Source organism: Ovis aries, chromosome 17, assembly GCF_016772045.2.
Source record: "Ovis aries strain OAR_USU_Benz2616 breed Rambouillet chromosome 17, ARS-UI_Ramb_v3.0, whole genome shotgun sequence".
Classification (NCBI taxonomy): domain Eukaryota; kingdom Metazoa; phylum Chordata; class Mammalia; order Artiodactyla; family Bovidae; genus Ovis; species Ovis aries.
The window spans coordinates 53,679,520-53,694,901 of record NC_056070.1 but is presented as its reverse complement, the minus strand read 5'-3'; the positions used below and the strand labels follow the sequence as shown (position 1 = coordinate 53,694,901).

Below are 15,382 nucleotides of genomic sequence, written 5' to 3'. Positions count from 1 at the left end.
ATACATGAAACTAATACAATATTTTAAGTTAACTTTACTTCAAGTTAAAAAATTAATGATTAGTTGGGAATTTCCTGGCAGTCCAGCAGTTAGAACTTGGTGCTTGCACTACAAGGGCACAGGGTTGATCCCAGATAGGGGAAGTGAGATCCAGCATGCTGCATACACACACACACACACACACACACACACGATAAAAATAAGGTCTGAAGACAGATCAGCCACCTTTGATTTCTAGAGTAAAAATGTAGTCTCCCTAAACACAGCCAGGCAAGGGTAGAGCTAGGGCCAGATACAACAAAGAGACCCAGTAAATCTGTGAGTGAAGAAGGAATGGAGGAGGGCTAGGGTGGAGTAGGAAGTCATAAAGCAAAAGCACGAGCTTGGGGTACCTCCCTGGAGGTCTCCCCACTCCCAATGCAGGGGGCCGGCCAGGTTCCCTTCCTTGTCAAGGAACTAGATCCCACCCACCGCAACTAAGACCTGGCACAGCCAAATGAATAAATATTTTTTAAAAAACATGGGTTTGAGAAATACCCTGGACTGGGTTCGGATCCTGTCTCCACTGCCCACTAGCTGTGAGACTCAGATCCCTCATCCAGAAATGTGAACAACAGCAGTTAATTTCCAGTTATTAGTGAGGACAAAATGAGGTTACATGGTAAACATACAGTAAAAGATAGGTGCTGCTGCCAAGTCACTTCAGTAGTGTCTGCCGACCCTGTACGACTCCAGACAGCAGCCCACCAGGCTCCTCTGTATTATTCTAATGGTATGAACAAATAAATACTGAATGAAGTGATCTGTCATGAGATTTTTTTAAGAAAAACGGCCAAAGAAAGCATTGGTTGGCTTGGGTACCCTCATTAGAGAGAAATACAATGAAGAGACAATACGCAAGTCTCCCCTTAGCTGTGGGCCTTCCTATCTTTGGTGATGTCAGTCCAGACAAGGAGTGGAGACCCTGCACTTTCTGGGTATATGTTCTCAAGGGGTTTAAAGCATCTTCAGAAACAACAAGAGAAATCTCTTCCTCACTCTCCCTATCCCCCCAACTCCTAAACCATAGATGTGAAAATATCCCAGTCTTCTTACATGAACTATCCAGAACAGCAATCCTGGGAGTGGGGGACACAGATTAGAGCATCAAACAGATTCAGACAAATGCAGTCACTTGTTTCCCAACAAAGTAACCTGATTCAGTACCATGGAGAAAAGTGACTTTTCAGTAATGATACTGGATCAACTGGATATCTATATTCAGTTCAGTTCAGTTGCTCAGTTGGGTCCAACTCTTTGCAATCCCGTAAACTGCAGCACTCCAGGCCTCCCTGTCCATCACCAACTGCCGGAGTCTACCCAAACCCATGTCCATTGAGTTGGTGATGCCATCCAACCATCTTATCCTCTGTCGTCCCCTTCTCCTCCTGCCCTCAATCTTTCCCAGCATCAGGGTCTTTTCAAATGAGTCAGCTCTTCGCATCAGGTGGCCAAAGTATTGGAGTTTCAGCTTAAACATATGGGGGGAAAAAAGATCTTGACCCCATCTCATACCAAACACAAAAATCAACTCCAGATGGACTACATGTAAGAGTTTAAACAATAAAACTTTTGGAGGAGAACATATGAATATCTTTGTGACCTTGCACTATGCAAAATTTTCTTTTTTCTTTTTTTTTTTTTTTTTGGCCGGATGGGCAAAAATTTTCTTAATTTGAAAAGACACAATGTAAACTAATGGACTACGAAGAGTTAAATGGTCTATGTTAAAATTTAAACTGCCTGTTCATTCAAAGACATCTCTTCTTTAAATTTGTTCTTAATTGAAGGATAATTGCTTTACAACATTGTGTTGGTTTCTGCCATACATCAGCATGAATCAGCCATAGGTGCATACGTCCCCTCCCTCTAAGACATCTTTAAGAGGACGACAAGGCAACCCACAAAGTAGGAGACTAACTAACATGCAGAATACAGAAAGAGCCTTTTTATTATCAGCTGAATTGTGTCCCCTAAAGTTTATATGTTGAAGTTCTAACCCCCAGTAACTCAATATGTAACCTTATTTGGAGATAAAGTCTTTAAAGAGGATATTAAGTTTAAAAATGAGGTCTTTGGCGGTGGTTTAATCACTCAGCCACATCCAACTCTTTGCAACCCCATGGACCGTAGCCTGCCATGATCCTGTTTCCATGGGATTTCCCAGGCAAGAATACTGGAGTGGGTTGCCATTTCCTTCTCTGGGGGATCTTCCCGACCCAGGGATCGAACCCAGGTCTCCTACAAGCAGGTGGATTTTTTAACCAACTGAGAGGGTGGCCCTTACTCCAGTAAGACTGGTGCTCTCATAAGAGGAGGAGATTAGAACACAGATACATACAGAGGGAAGACCATGCGAAGACAGAGGGAGAAGACGGCCGTCTAAAAGCCAAGGAGGGGGACCGTCAAAGAACTAGCCCTGCTGACACCTTGACCTTGGACTTCCAACTCCAGAATTACGAGAAAATTAATTTCTGTTGTTTAAGTCACCCAGTCTGTGGTACTTTGCTATGTTTGGCCATAGCAAACTGATACACCCTACAATCAACAAGAGACAATCTTTGTTATAAATAAAATGAAAAGACAACATACAGACTGGGAGAAAATATTCACAAATGATGCAACCAGCAAGGGCCTCATTTCCAAAACATACAGTTCATACAACTCAGTATCCGAAAAACAAACAATGCAATCTAAAAATGAGCAAAGACCTAAATAGACCTTTTTTTAAAGAAGACGTACTGGTGGCAACAGGCACATGAAAAGATGCTCAATATTGCTAATTGTGAGACAAATTCCAATCAAAACTACAGTGAGGTATCACCCCACACCAGTCAGAATGACCAAAATCAAAACGTCTACAAAGTAATAAATGCTAGAGAGGATGTGGAGAAAAGGGAATCCTCCTACACTGTTGGTGGGAATGTAAATTGGTGCAACCACTGTGGAGAATGGTATAGAGTTCCTTCAAAAACAAAAACAGTTACCATATGGTCCAGCAATCCCACTCCTGGGCATATATCTAGAAAAAACATTCTATTTAGAAAATACACATGCACCCCAATGTTCACAGCAGCACTATTTACAAAAGCTAAGACACAAAAGCAACAGATGAATGGATAAAGGTATGGTGTATGTATATATATATATATATATGCAACAGAATATTACTAAATCATAAAAAAAGAATGGAATAGTGCCATTTGCAGCGACATGAATGGACCTATTATTATGCTAAATGAAGTAAGACAGACAAAGACAAATATTATATGATATCACTTACATGTGGAATCTAAAAAAAATGATACAAATGAACTTATTTACAAAACAGAAACAGACTCACAGACATAGAAAACAATCTTATGCTCACCAGAGGGTAAGGTGAGGGGAGGGATAAATGAGGAATTCGGGATTAATAGATACACACAACTATATATAAAATAGATAAACAAGCACCCCGATTGTCCAGCACAGGGAACTATATTCAGTAACAGAATCACTTTGCTACACATGTGATAAACACGACATTGTAAATCAACTACACTTGAATTAAAAAAATATGTTTTAAAATAAGAGATAGTCTTTACAGTAATGGAAAAAAGACTTGATCAATCAGTTCACAAAAGAAGATCTCCAAATAGCCAACACACGTAATGAAATGGAGCTCAGTTTCATGAGTCTAGAAAAACGCCAACTGAAACACGGTGAAATAGAAAGATACTCCCATCAGCATGGAGGCGTGACTACAATGAAAACGATGAACACGCCAACTCTCGGTGAGGTTGTGGAGCCAGCAGAACCAGAACAATTCCTCCAGATAATTATTGGACAGTGTTTACTAAAACTGAACATACATGCTAACTCTCTGGCCCAAGCAATTCTGCTCTTAAGTATATGCCCAATGGAAATGTACCCATTTGCTCATCATGCCTAGCATGTTCATGGCAGCACTATGCACACAGCCTTAAACTGGCAGTCACCCAAGTGCCCACTAACAGAATGAATAAATCAACTGGGAAATAATCACATAAATGGAAAACCATACAGCAATGAAAATAAGCCATCTACAACTGCACACAACAAATTGGGTGAATCCTGTAAACACAAAGCTGAATGAAGGAAGCCAAAATCAAGAGGAGAGACACCCTGTAAGACTTCACTAACATAAAGTATGAAAACAGGCAAAATTCATCTACACTATTAGAAGTCAAGAAAACAGTGGAGGGAAAACCTGGACAGGAATTCAAGAGGGGTTGATCCTGGGGTTCCATGGCACTAGTGATAAAGAACCCACCTGCCAATGCAGGAGACATAAGAGATGCGAGTTTGATCCCTGGGTCAGGAAGATCCCCTGGAGGAGGGCATAGCAACCCACTCCAGTATTCTTGCCTGGAGAATCCCCATGGACAGAGGAGCCTGGTGGGCTACAGTCCATAGGGTCACACAGAGTCAGACACGACTGAAACGACTTCTCAGGCAGGCAGGTTCAATTGTTAAAGTCACTCATTTAAACTACTGTGGACTTCTCTGTATGTATATTAGACTTCAATAAAAAGCTTCAGTTTTAAGCATACAGTGCCAAAGAAATAAAAGTGCCACGTTTTATTTCTGTTCTTTAGAGGTGAGGAACTGTAAACAGAGGCTAGGTGCCTATCTTCCCAGTGGGCAGATAAACAGGGCTGAGGGGTAAAAAAGGCCAATCTCAGGAGATTAGAGAAGAGTCTGGAGCCCCAAGTTGTGACCTGAGAGCTGGTCATGCACCAACCCACTTCTCCCAAGAGACAGGGCCTGGGGAGGGGGCAAGTGTCTGGAAGATAGGCTGAGATAGCCCACTAACTCAAAAGGGATGGTCCAGCCACCCTATGCTCTTCCCTCCATAGCAGAACTCCCAGTTGTGGGAATTCCCTGGCAGTCTAGTGGTTAGGACTCCACGCTCTCATTGCAGAGGACCAGGGTTCAATCTCTGGTTGGGCAACTAATATCCCGCAAGCAGCACAACCAAAAACAAACAAACAAACAAACACCTTCTATTTGTGTTAGGGGCCTGGTCATGTCACCAGCAACCCTGGGAAGTCACTCCTTCCCTTCTCAGTTCACATGGTTCTGCTTGGGCGGACCCCATCAGCAGCTCTGGGCGTGGGGTTGTGCTCCCCATTTTTCTTGCCACATGGGGAAAAACTTGCCAGAGAATGAAGCAGAAAGAGGAAACAAAAAAAAAAGGGAAGCAGAAATGAAAAAATAAGAACCGAGTTCTTGAGATCGTCTTGGAGCTTCTAGATCTAGCTATGCCTAAGGTCACATCCTGAACTTATTATGTAAACCACTGAATTCTGTTTTGCTTAGGGCAGATTGAATTACATTTGTCACTTATGTCACTGTGACAAATGTTCCCCATCGCCACTCTCCAGAAGCCTGCGTGCACTCCCAGAGACTAAAATGGGCATTATCATACCCCCTGCCAACTGCCATCGCAGGCATCCCTCACAGTATCAGAGCTTCTGGACTTCCACAAAGCACCTTCATATTCTCCAGTCCATTCAATCATCACCAGAGACATAGGCTGCAGGTATTACTCTTCCCCCCTTCCCCACCCCCCTTTTTTTGGCTACATCATGCAGCATGCAGGATCTTAGTTCCCTGATCAGGGATCGAACCCATGCCTCCAGCATCGGGACTGTGGAATCTTAACCACTGGACGACCAGGGAGGTCCCACTATTCCCACTTTCTCTGCCATCCTAAGCTTTTCAAGAGCTGGGAAGGAAACTGAATTCTGCTCTCACGATGAGAAGAATGAGGCTCAAAGAAAGAAGAGGCAGCCTACATACAACCAGAACTAGTAACAAAGCTACGGAGGGCTTCCCGCATAGCTCAGCTGGTAAAGAATCCACCTGCAATGCAGGTGACCCCAGTTCGATTTCTGGGTGGGGAAGATTCCCCTGGAAAAGGGATGGGCTACCCACTCCAGTATTCTGGCCTGGAGGATTCCATGGACTGTGTAGTCCATGGGGTCGCAAAGAATGGGACACAGCTGACTCTCACTTTCACAGAGGGCTTGGAAATTTTTCAAAAGGGCAAAGAGCAACATTACTCAGACTGTAATGTTGATGCCTGAATCCCAGATTTGAGAATCTGGTTTTAATCCTTATCCATAAAGATAATCTCATCAGATCCACATCCTTCCATTAGAATAATAATAGGGACCATTTACTGAGACCCCCCACCCTCGACCCAGTCAATCAGCTAAGCATTCATTCATTTTCTTATAGGATCCTTATTTGAGGCAGATTCTGCTATTAGGTTCATTTCACAGCTGAGGAAAGTGAGGCTTAAGCAGGTGAAGTAGCTTGCCCCAAATGACTCAGTCAAAAAGCAGAGCTGAGCCCCAACAACAAAGGTTGGGGCTGAGCAGAGGCATCAGCGAGAGTGACCTATGCCAAGACTCGATTTATGGGGTCCATCGCCCCACCTTCTGCTCACTGCTGGAAGGTTGCCTCCTTCCGCTCTGACAACCACTTCCTTCAGTGTTTCTAGGATCCAGCTTAAAAAAAAAAATCTCTCCTGAGCAAACCCTCATCAATTAACTGAGATCCTTCTGTCAACAGCACTATCTCCTTATAGCCAACTGGTCCTCTCTTCTTTTTTTTTGGCTGCAGGCATGTTCCCTGATCAGGGATTGAGCCTGCGCCTTCTTCAGTGGAAGGCAGAAGGCAGATTCTTAGCCAATGGACCATCAGACAAGCCCTAGTCTTCTTTCCTGCATTAACACATCTCTGGGTCAATAACTTAAACTAGATCATCTGCACACCCCCTGGTCAGCTGCCTGCATCCTCCCCACCAGAGTCAGCTTTGATAGAACTTGGATCACATCACTTCACACTCACCAGGATGGCTAGCAGCAAAAAGACAGACAATAACAAGTGTGGGCAAGGAAGGCAGAGAAATTAGAACCCTTGTATATTGCTAATGGGAATTTTAAATGGCACAGCTGGAAACAAAAAAAAAAAAAAAAAGAAGGGTGCAGCTACTTTAGAAAACAGTCTGGTAGTTCCTCCAGAGATTAAATGTAGTTACCTCATGACCCAACAATTCCCCTCCTACGGATCTACCCCGAAGAAGTGAAAATGTCTGTTCACACTAACACTTGTACATGAATAGCCATAGTATCATTATTCACAAAAGCCAAGAAGCAGAAACAACCAAAATGTCTATCAACTGACTTATGGGTAAACAAAATGTGGTCTATTCATATAATGGGATGCTATTCATCCATAAAAAGAAGCAAAATACTGAGACATGTTGCTACACGGATGAACCTCAAAAACATGAAGCCAAATGAAACAAGCCACATACAAAGGACCACATATTACGATTCCACTTATACAAAATGTCCAGAATAGACAAACCCACAGAGGCAAAAAAGTGGATTAGTGGTTGTCAGGGGATGGAGGGAAAGGGGAATTGGGAGGTACAGAGTTTACTTTGGGGGTGATGAAAATGTTCTGGGATTAGCGGTTAACGATTGCATAACACTGTAAATATATGAAGAACCACTGTGGAAATCCCTGGCTGTCCAGCAGTTAGCACTTGGCACTTTCACTGCTGCAGCCAGGGTTCAATCCCTGGTCAGGGAACTAAGATCCCACAAGCCCTAGGATGCAGCAAAAAAAAAAAAAAGAGAGAGAGAGAGAGGGAGAACCACTGAATTGCACGCTTTAAAATGGTTAAATGGTGAATTTTATGGTATATGAAATCTCTCAATTTAAAAAATGTTTTTAATTCCCCCTCCCAAGAAAATAATCAGATCACAAAGCTACCCCCTCATCACACTTTAAAATTCCCCAAGGGCTTCCCCATTATACCTGGAGACAAACCCAGATCCCCCACCAGGGCCTAGAGGGCCCGCTGTGGGCCTGGCCCTGAGACCTCTCCCACCTCTCCTCACTCCTCCCATTCTTCCCCCACCCTCTGCCCTTGTTTATCCCTCCATCCAGAATGTTCTTTCCCACAGTTAGTTTCTCATCAGTCAGGTCTCTGTCCAAATGTCTTCATCACCTCCACCCAGAGGCCCTCCCTGACTACCTCCATCTAAAATAAACAACAACCACCTCCATCCTATTAATGCTGCTTTATTTCTACATAGCCCCATCACCTTCTGAAAAGATATATACTTTTAAAAACAGTTTACTTCTTTGCCTGTCACTCCAACCAAGAGGGCAGGGCTCTTATCTGTCCTATTCACAGCTCTGAATTTGCCTGCCATGTACAAGTTACTTGAGAAACACTTCTGGAAAGAATGGATGTATCGAACAACTTCCTGTAAAATGTGAAAGGCGGCCCACTACCTGGTCAAGAGTCCAGGACACTCAGTGATCAGCCAAGCTCTGCAGGTGCCCAGGGCCAAGCCCCGCCCTAGACCTGTCTGGAACCCAGAGGAAGTAGGGAACAGTAATCCCTCCCTCTTGGACGTTCTCAAAGTCTTTCAGGGGTCACATAGCACCCAATGTTTACCCAGCAACCCACAAACAAACATCAGAAGAGATCTAAGATTGCCTTGCTGACACTCAAGCTGGAGGCTGGGGTCCAAATCGGCCTCATAAAACTGCACTGGCAAACACCCTCTAATACAGCTTCTTACGGCTCTGCAATCCAACCTGTTCTCCAGAGTGAGCCGGTTGCAGCTCACACCTGCTCCTGACTCCTCCCATGAGGACCTTCTTTTCAGAGGCAGTTAAATATCCAAATGGGCAGGTGATACAGGCCTTGCTCCCCGGGCCCCCCATCCCCAAATGCAGCATCTCCGCCACGCACGCAACTTACCCACTAGGAGTTTGACATCTCGGACTGTGAAATCAGGGTCAGGCATCCTGGAAAAAGAGGAACGCAGACATTTGGTGGGAAGCCAGAAACAATAGGGTTAGATCTCACAATGGGGGCAGGGGAAGCCATTTTTCTAAGAGAGTTCCCTGGTTCTCAGGCTGAGAACCCACAATGAGATAACTCAGCAAAAGGGTAGTGATGAGTTGGTGCCTGGAGGGAGGGTCACCCCGGAACTAGTGAGCAGTTTTCTCAACTCAACAGGCAAATCAAACCCCACTCTCCCCGACACCCAAACTCAACACTGCTACAGAGAAGAGGATGGAACTCACTGTCCCCCCGCCCACTTCTCCCAGGAAGACTGAAGTGTGCTGTCAAGGTAAGCACCAGAGTTGGGCATTCAAACCTCTGCTTTAAAAGAGAGTGGCTAGCTCTCTCTGTGGCTTCACTTTTAGAAAATACTTTCCCTAAGGAGGGTGGGAGGAACCTCTTTAAGTTTAGAGGGGAAAAAAAAAACCACATCACACCAATTGCAAGGATTTGGTGACCCTGGCTACTATGGCGGTGATGATGTTCACTATTAATTGACAGTGATGCCAAAGATTTAATTTCTATTCATAGGAATGAGACTCCTGAGCAAATCTGGCAGTAGATGCCTGCGGAAGGAGGCAGGCTGTGACGAGGACACCCTCAACCTCCTCCAACCCCTGCCCCAGGGGCAGAAACCTGTTCTTCCAGGCTTCCTCCAGGATCTCTCCCCCACCTGGAGCTCTGACAGATCTCCAAAGAGAATGTAAACCAAGCAAGCTACTGTGGGGAGGCAGGTGCTGGGGCACCAGCAGAAAGAGGAGACAGGACCTAGTGTCCTGACATCCCCTCCAAGGACTTCCCCAGCAGTCCAGTGGCTAAGATACCACACTTCCACTGCAGGGGGCACAGGTTCCCTGCTCGGGGAGCTAAGAACCTGCATGCCAAGAGGCAGGGCCAAAAAAAAAAAAAGGAACATGCCCTCCAAAGAAAAGGACCAGTTTCCCATACAGTGGGAGTCTGAGTAGAAACAGGCATATAGGCATTCTGCCTCTCTGCCCAAAGGCTGGCTAATCCCTTCACAGTTTAGGCACTGCCTCAGTTTCCCTTTAGGAAGTCACTGCGTGTAAGTGGGAAGGATCAGAAGGGAAAGTCCACACGATTGAAGTACCCTGTGACCTCTCCATCCAAATTCTCTGAAAATCCAGACCTATCATTGGAGATTTTTTCCCCTCTCTTGAACAAGGAGGTCCAAGCCCCAAATAACAAAGAAAAATCCTCCTCAGTGACGAAAGGTAGGGGAAAGAGCAGAAGAAATCCATCCCAACCTATAAACTGTGTGAGGGAAGGAGACAGGGGAAGAAGCAATTCATTTCAGCAACTTACTTAATTCCCAGGCCATCCTTTTCTCGAAATACCAGGGGAACTCTGAGAGCTTCTCTCTGCACATACTCATAGTTGAAATCTGTTTGGAGATGGGAATTAAATCAGGTTGGTTAAGTCACGAAGGAGGAAATGAACCATGATCCATCGGTTAGGGGAAGAACATTGATGGAGGAAGGGGCAGGGGTTATATGAGACACAGGCACCAGCTCAAAGAGCAAGAGATCCCTAGAAAATGACAAGGAAATGGATGAGGCAAAGCCCAAGAGAAGCTATGCCAACTCTTGGCTCCTCTGCCTACTCAGTCATTCCCTGCATGCCCCACGGGTCAGAACTTGTCAATGAAAGCCCAAGGGCGGCGAGGGTTGGGGAAGGAAACTCAGGAAAGAGCCCCACACAGAAAGAGCCCCAGCTCTCACTGCGAAAGAAGGACGGATGGAGCAAACGCATCCCAGGCTGAGCTCAGAAAGTAAAGAACTGCAGAACTGAAGAATGCCACCTGGGAGGATCTGAAGCCCCATTGAGGAGGCTGGGAGGAGGCTTCTCATTGTAGCTGAGCATCAGGGAAGATCTTATTGTAATATCCTGCGTAGTGAAGGGGGAGCGGGGGGGGGGGGGAAGCCGGTTTCCCTGGAAACTGTGTATTTGGTGCCAAAATAACTAGGGAACTGGGCACAGCTTTGTTGTCTTAATAGTAAAATTCTGTTGCAGCCATCACAACACTTGCTTCAGCTGGATAACCCAGAGGGATGCTGCCCAGGTGAAGGGGACATGGTGAGGCCCAAAGAAAATTCACCACTTAGTTTTCTGTCTGATGGATGCTTGTCTAGTGGAGACCCCAACATCCTTACGGAATGTCCCAGAGAATGAAGGAAGCCTTAGTTTCCATCCTCCTGAGTTCCAAAAGTAGGGGAGTCACTTAACCTTATCCCTAAATATGGAGATGAGGGAGGCGGGGACAAATACTCACACCCTCTAAGACCTCAGGTAACTAAAGCAGTTCACAAAGACACAAGCCCACCCTGGCCGGTCAGAAGGGAGACAGATGAGATCTCAGGGCACTGAAACCCCTGCCCCAGAGAAACAGTTCACTAGGGCAGCTTGGGGGGTTGCGGGGGGCGGGGAGGCCACGGCAACTCTGCTCAGAGGAGAGAGAACAAAACCAGAGCTGGGGAAAGCCCTGACCTTAGCAGCTCAGATCCCCAGGGGCTCCTAGTGAATGGGGATTCCTAAGGATTTAAAGGCAGAGAAGTTTAAGAAGCTTCTATTTTGAATCCAGGCTAAGGGCTCCTTCTGTTTCTCAGCTCCTCCCTTGAGTTTTGGGGCAAGATCTGAATTAACAACCAACAACCCTAGAGTCCTCTTCTTTGAAAGGAGCCTGGACAGTAGATTTAAGGAAATCTCCCTTACTGGAAACCTCTCCCGACTACCACCTTCCTCCCCAATACACACACACCCAAAGTCCAGCCCCAGGGTCAGCTTCAACTTCCTCAAATGAGCCTGAGAAAACATGAGATCCTGGGCAGAGAATTCCTCACCACTGACCAGGAAGAGTTGCATACTGTTTTCTCCTACAATGTGCCAAACGACTCAAGAAAAATGGGGAAGGAGAGGAATTAAAATCCCATTTGTGCTAAGGGAATTTAAATGTAGTTGGGACTAGACCCCTGAACTATCCGGCCTCTGCGTGCAATGCTCTTTAAGACCTGGCAGGCTGGAAGAAATTTCTTCCTCCTTTCCCCTACAACTACCCTCTACCACCGAACCCCTGCACTCCAGGAAGCAATGGACACAAAAGAGAAACTTCAAAAATGCAAAGCCAGGCCCTGTCTCTCCTAGGGGCTAACCCCACAGCCCCAGTCACTCAACCAGAACCTGGAGGTGGGGGAGGCTCTTCCCCTGTTAAACAGCTCACTGAGGGATTGGAGGGTTTTCCAAGGGGGATGGGGGATCAACAAAATAGAAACAGTAATATAAAGGGACACCCAAATAACTGAGAAGCAAAAATATACTTAAATCCCAGAAGGGCACAGAGGGACAAGTAGGCAAAAACAAATCCAAAACCCCAATCCCATGGGCCCAACCAGGGGCCTTGCAGGGGCCTTAGACCCAAGTCAGAGCATCACTTAAAGGTCTCCAGACACCTTGCTAGTACCAGGGTCAGGCTGAAAGTCAGGTCCCGAAGGTCTCAGGTTGGGGTGACATCGCCAACCCCTCCCCAGGCTTCTCTAACTTCTCTAAACTGGCAGGGCTCACAAGAGGGACAGAGCTCTCAAGGCCTCAGACTTGGGAAGAGACCCTGTTTCCCAGGAGGGTGCCCCAAGTCTTCACCTCCAACTGCCAGGAGGAAGCCTGAAGCCAGAGCAGGGATAACCCCTTTACCCGCAGTCCCCACATTCAAAGCATCAGGGCTGCAGGACTAGAGGCCTCGGGCTTCACTGGGGGCCAGCCAACAACTCTGGGCTCATCCACCCTGCTCCAGTCTGGCAAAGCCCATGAGGTGATGGGGTTCAGTAGACCCCAGGCCAGAGGAGGTGTCACTAAGTGACCCGGAGCGTCCCCAGCTCCAGAGCCCAACTGGCAGAGTCCGAAACGGCACGGGGTTAGGGAGGCTTCAGGCCTGGGGGGCCCTCACCCCAATGCCCCTGGGGTGACCCTGGTCCGCTGCAGCCCATCAGCCGCACTTCGTGCAGTGCAAGGAGCTGAGCCGGCTCCGGGAGGGGTAGAACGCGGCGCACCCGCCCTGCCTAGGTCCACCCGTCGGTCCCCAGGTCCCTCTGTCCACCGGGCCCCTGGCTCTGCCCACCCTGGGGCTGGTGGTGGGCGCGGGCCGGGCCTAGGCCCACGGCCGGCCCCGTCTCCCGCCTGGCCTCCTCCCTCGCCACCCCACCCCACCCCCCCAGTGCTCGGCCTCGTTTCGTCACCGGATCCCCTGGAATGGGGGACGCGGGCGCGAAATACGAACCCAGCCACCGGCAGCTCCCTCCCCACGTGCGCTCGGGCCTCGCCGCGGAGGACGGCCTGAAGAGGGGGCGCCTCACCTTTGCCCTCCATGGCGTGCACGAAATCCCCCTGATACAGCTGGCTGCGCAGCTTTTCCTCCAGGCTGAAGCCGCGGGCGCTGACGATCTCCTCCACGTCCGACAAGTCCTCGTTCTCGTCGTATCTTTGGCGGTCAATCGGGCGCTGCGGGGACCCAAACCGGAGAGCCCGGGACATTATTGGGGGAACTGGGGGTCGCCTCTCACCCTGGGCCCAGCTCGAACAGGTGCAGGAGCCGCGCGCCCCCCTGCACCCCACCTTTGGGACCGGGGCAACTTTGCGCAGAAGCCAAAGATGCCGAAAATCGGGATAAGGAGAGGGACCCGCACCCCCCAGGGTCAGGCGGCGCCCTATACAGGGCACTCCCCTCCTGCATCTTTGGAGGCCGTGGAAGGGATTTCTGGAGGACTCTCCCTTGCTTCCAGGCCCCCACCCCCGAGAGGTGTTGAGTTTTGCCCACTCGACCGGGAGCCTGGTTATGTAACCCGCGAGGGGGGCTCCGCGCACGGGCTTGCGGGGCATTTGTAGGCCCCGGGAGGAGCCGCCGCAGCGCCCGGCTCGGCGGTAACAGCAGCCCTGGCGGCCGCGGCGGCAGAGCCGGGAAGCCGGAACCGGGGGCCGGCGGCATTTCTAAGCCTGGAGCCGCCCCCGAGCTACCGGGTAAGCTGGAAAGCTGAAATGGAAGGGCTGAGACCCCAGCCGCCCCAGCCGACCGACCGCTAGTACGAGAAGAGGTGGGGGGGGGGGGGGGTTCGCGGCTTGGGAGGGGGAGAGGCAGACGGCCCGCCACAAAGCTCCCATCGGAGACCCCAAAACGCACCAGCAGCTGCCTCATCTCCCCACAAGCGCGCGCGCACACTCACTTCTTTAGGAGAATCCCCCACCACTCCCCGCATCCCCTGCCTCCTCCCTCCACCGCCGAGCGCCCGGCCCCGCAGCCCCCCAGATTCCGGGCGAACCCCGAGCCCGCTGAGCACCCCCTCAACGCCTTTCCCTGCTACCACCTCCCCACATAAGTGTCTGAGACTCAGTCTCACAAGGGACTGGAGGAGTAAGCTGCTTGCTTCCTTTTGCATGCAATTTATTATATTTTTTTCCGGTCCTCTTGCAAAATACAGAAAAGGAAAGAAAAGGCAGCAAGAAACAACGACCAAAAAAAATAGATCTATCATAAACCAGATACAGATTTGGAAAAAAAAAAAAAAAGCTACACACCAATCTTCTTCCAGAGTCTTTCTCTGCCTCCATTTTTTTAGGAGAGTTCACCAATTAATTGTCAACACTCCTGCCCCCTGCATTTTGGCGGAGGGGGGAAGGAGGGAAGACCAAAGAAAACAAACCAGAAAATAAATAAATAAAGCAAGCCAGAGCCGAGATCTACAAAGTTTTGCACCAACACTTAAGCAGATCCGTTTGCAAAGTCCTAGGAAACCATTTTCAGCAGTTGTGGGGGGGGAGGCGTCGACGTCATAATCCCCGGAACGTAAACATTGTTGCCGATCGCGCTCGGAGCCCGCGGCCGGGCTAGTAGCGGGAGGGGGCACTCGGCCCGGGATGGGGGCGGGAGGGGGCGGCGGCCCGAGGAGGTGTGGGGCGGGGAGGGCGCCCGGGAGGCACCGGGCGCCGTTAGCGCCCTGGCATCGCTGTTTTGTTGTTGGGTCACGAGTGCGCCTCTGCACGCAGGCGCCGCCGCCGCCCGGGAGTTGTGTGCAGAGCTGACTTTTGGAAGGGCTGAGTTGCAGGCGGCGGGCGCATCCCGGAGATGGCGGGGCAGGGAGGAAGGGAAGGAGGGAGGGGGGGGGGAGGGAGGTGCAGATTTGCACGGCTGGCCTCAGCGGGAGGCGCGGAAATGCAAGCCGAGCCTGCTGGAGTGAAAGCCCCCGAGGCCTGGCACCCCCGAAAACGACCTCCCACCTTAATCCCTGCCCCCATCGCCCACGGCCCCCAAGGGCGACCCCTCTTCTTCCTCTTCCTTCATTTACCCCACCTCGTTACCTACGTGGCTGACCCAAATTCAAAGCATTTTGCGTATATATAATTTTTTTTCTTTTCTGCTATGTCTTTTTTTTTTGGGGG

The 15,382-nt window shown here is 48.9% G+C and overlaps 1 protein-coding gene across 9 annotated transcripts in view; it reads right to left on the bottom strand.

The window, feature by feature from the left end:
• KDM2B (lysine demethylase 2B) overlaps positions 1 to 14,962 on the bottom strand; it is a 119,310-nt gene extending 104,348 nt beyond the window's left edge. For 6 of the 9 annotated variants that reach the window (XM_042234045.2, XM_060401156.1, XM_042234046.2 and 3 more), the window contains exons 1-4: positions 14,522 to 14,962; positions 13,306 to 13,450; positions 10,268 to 10,346; positions 8,858 to 8,904 (exon numbers count right to left, since the gene is read on the bottom strand). In XM_042234045.2, the coding sequence (XP_042089979.1) occupies positions 8,858 to 8,904; positions 10,268 to 10,346; positions 13,306 to 13,450; positions 14,522 to 14,554 (304 nt within the window). In that variant the 5' untranslated portion in view covers positions 14,555 to 14,962. Of the gene's footprint in view, positions 1 to 8,857; positions 8,905 to 10,267; positions 10,347 to 13,305; positions 13,451 to 14,126; positions 14,173 to 14,521 lie in introns of those variants that run through there. The other 3 variants (XM_042234047.2, XM_042234048.2, XM_042234049.2) reach the window with 2 other exon arrangements.
• Between the last annotated feature and the right edge of the window lie 420 nt (positions 14,963 to 15,382).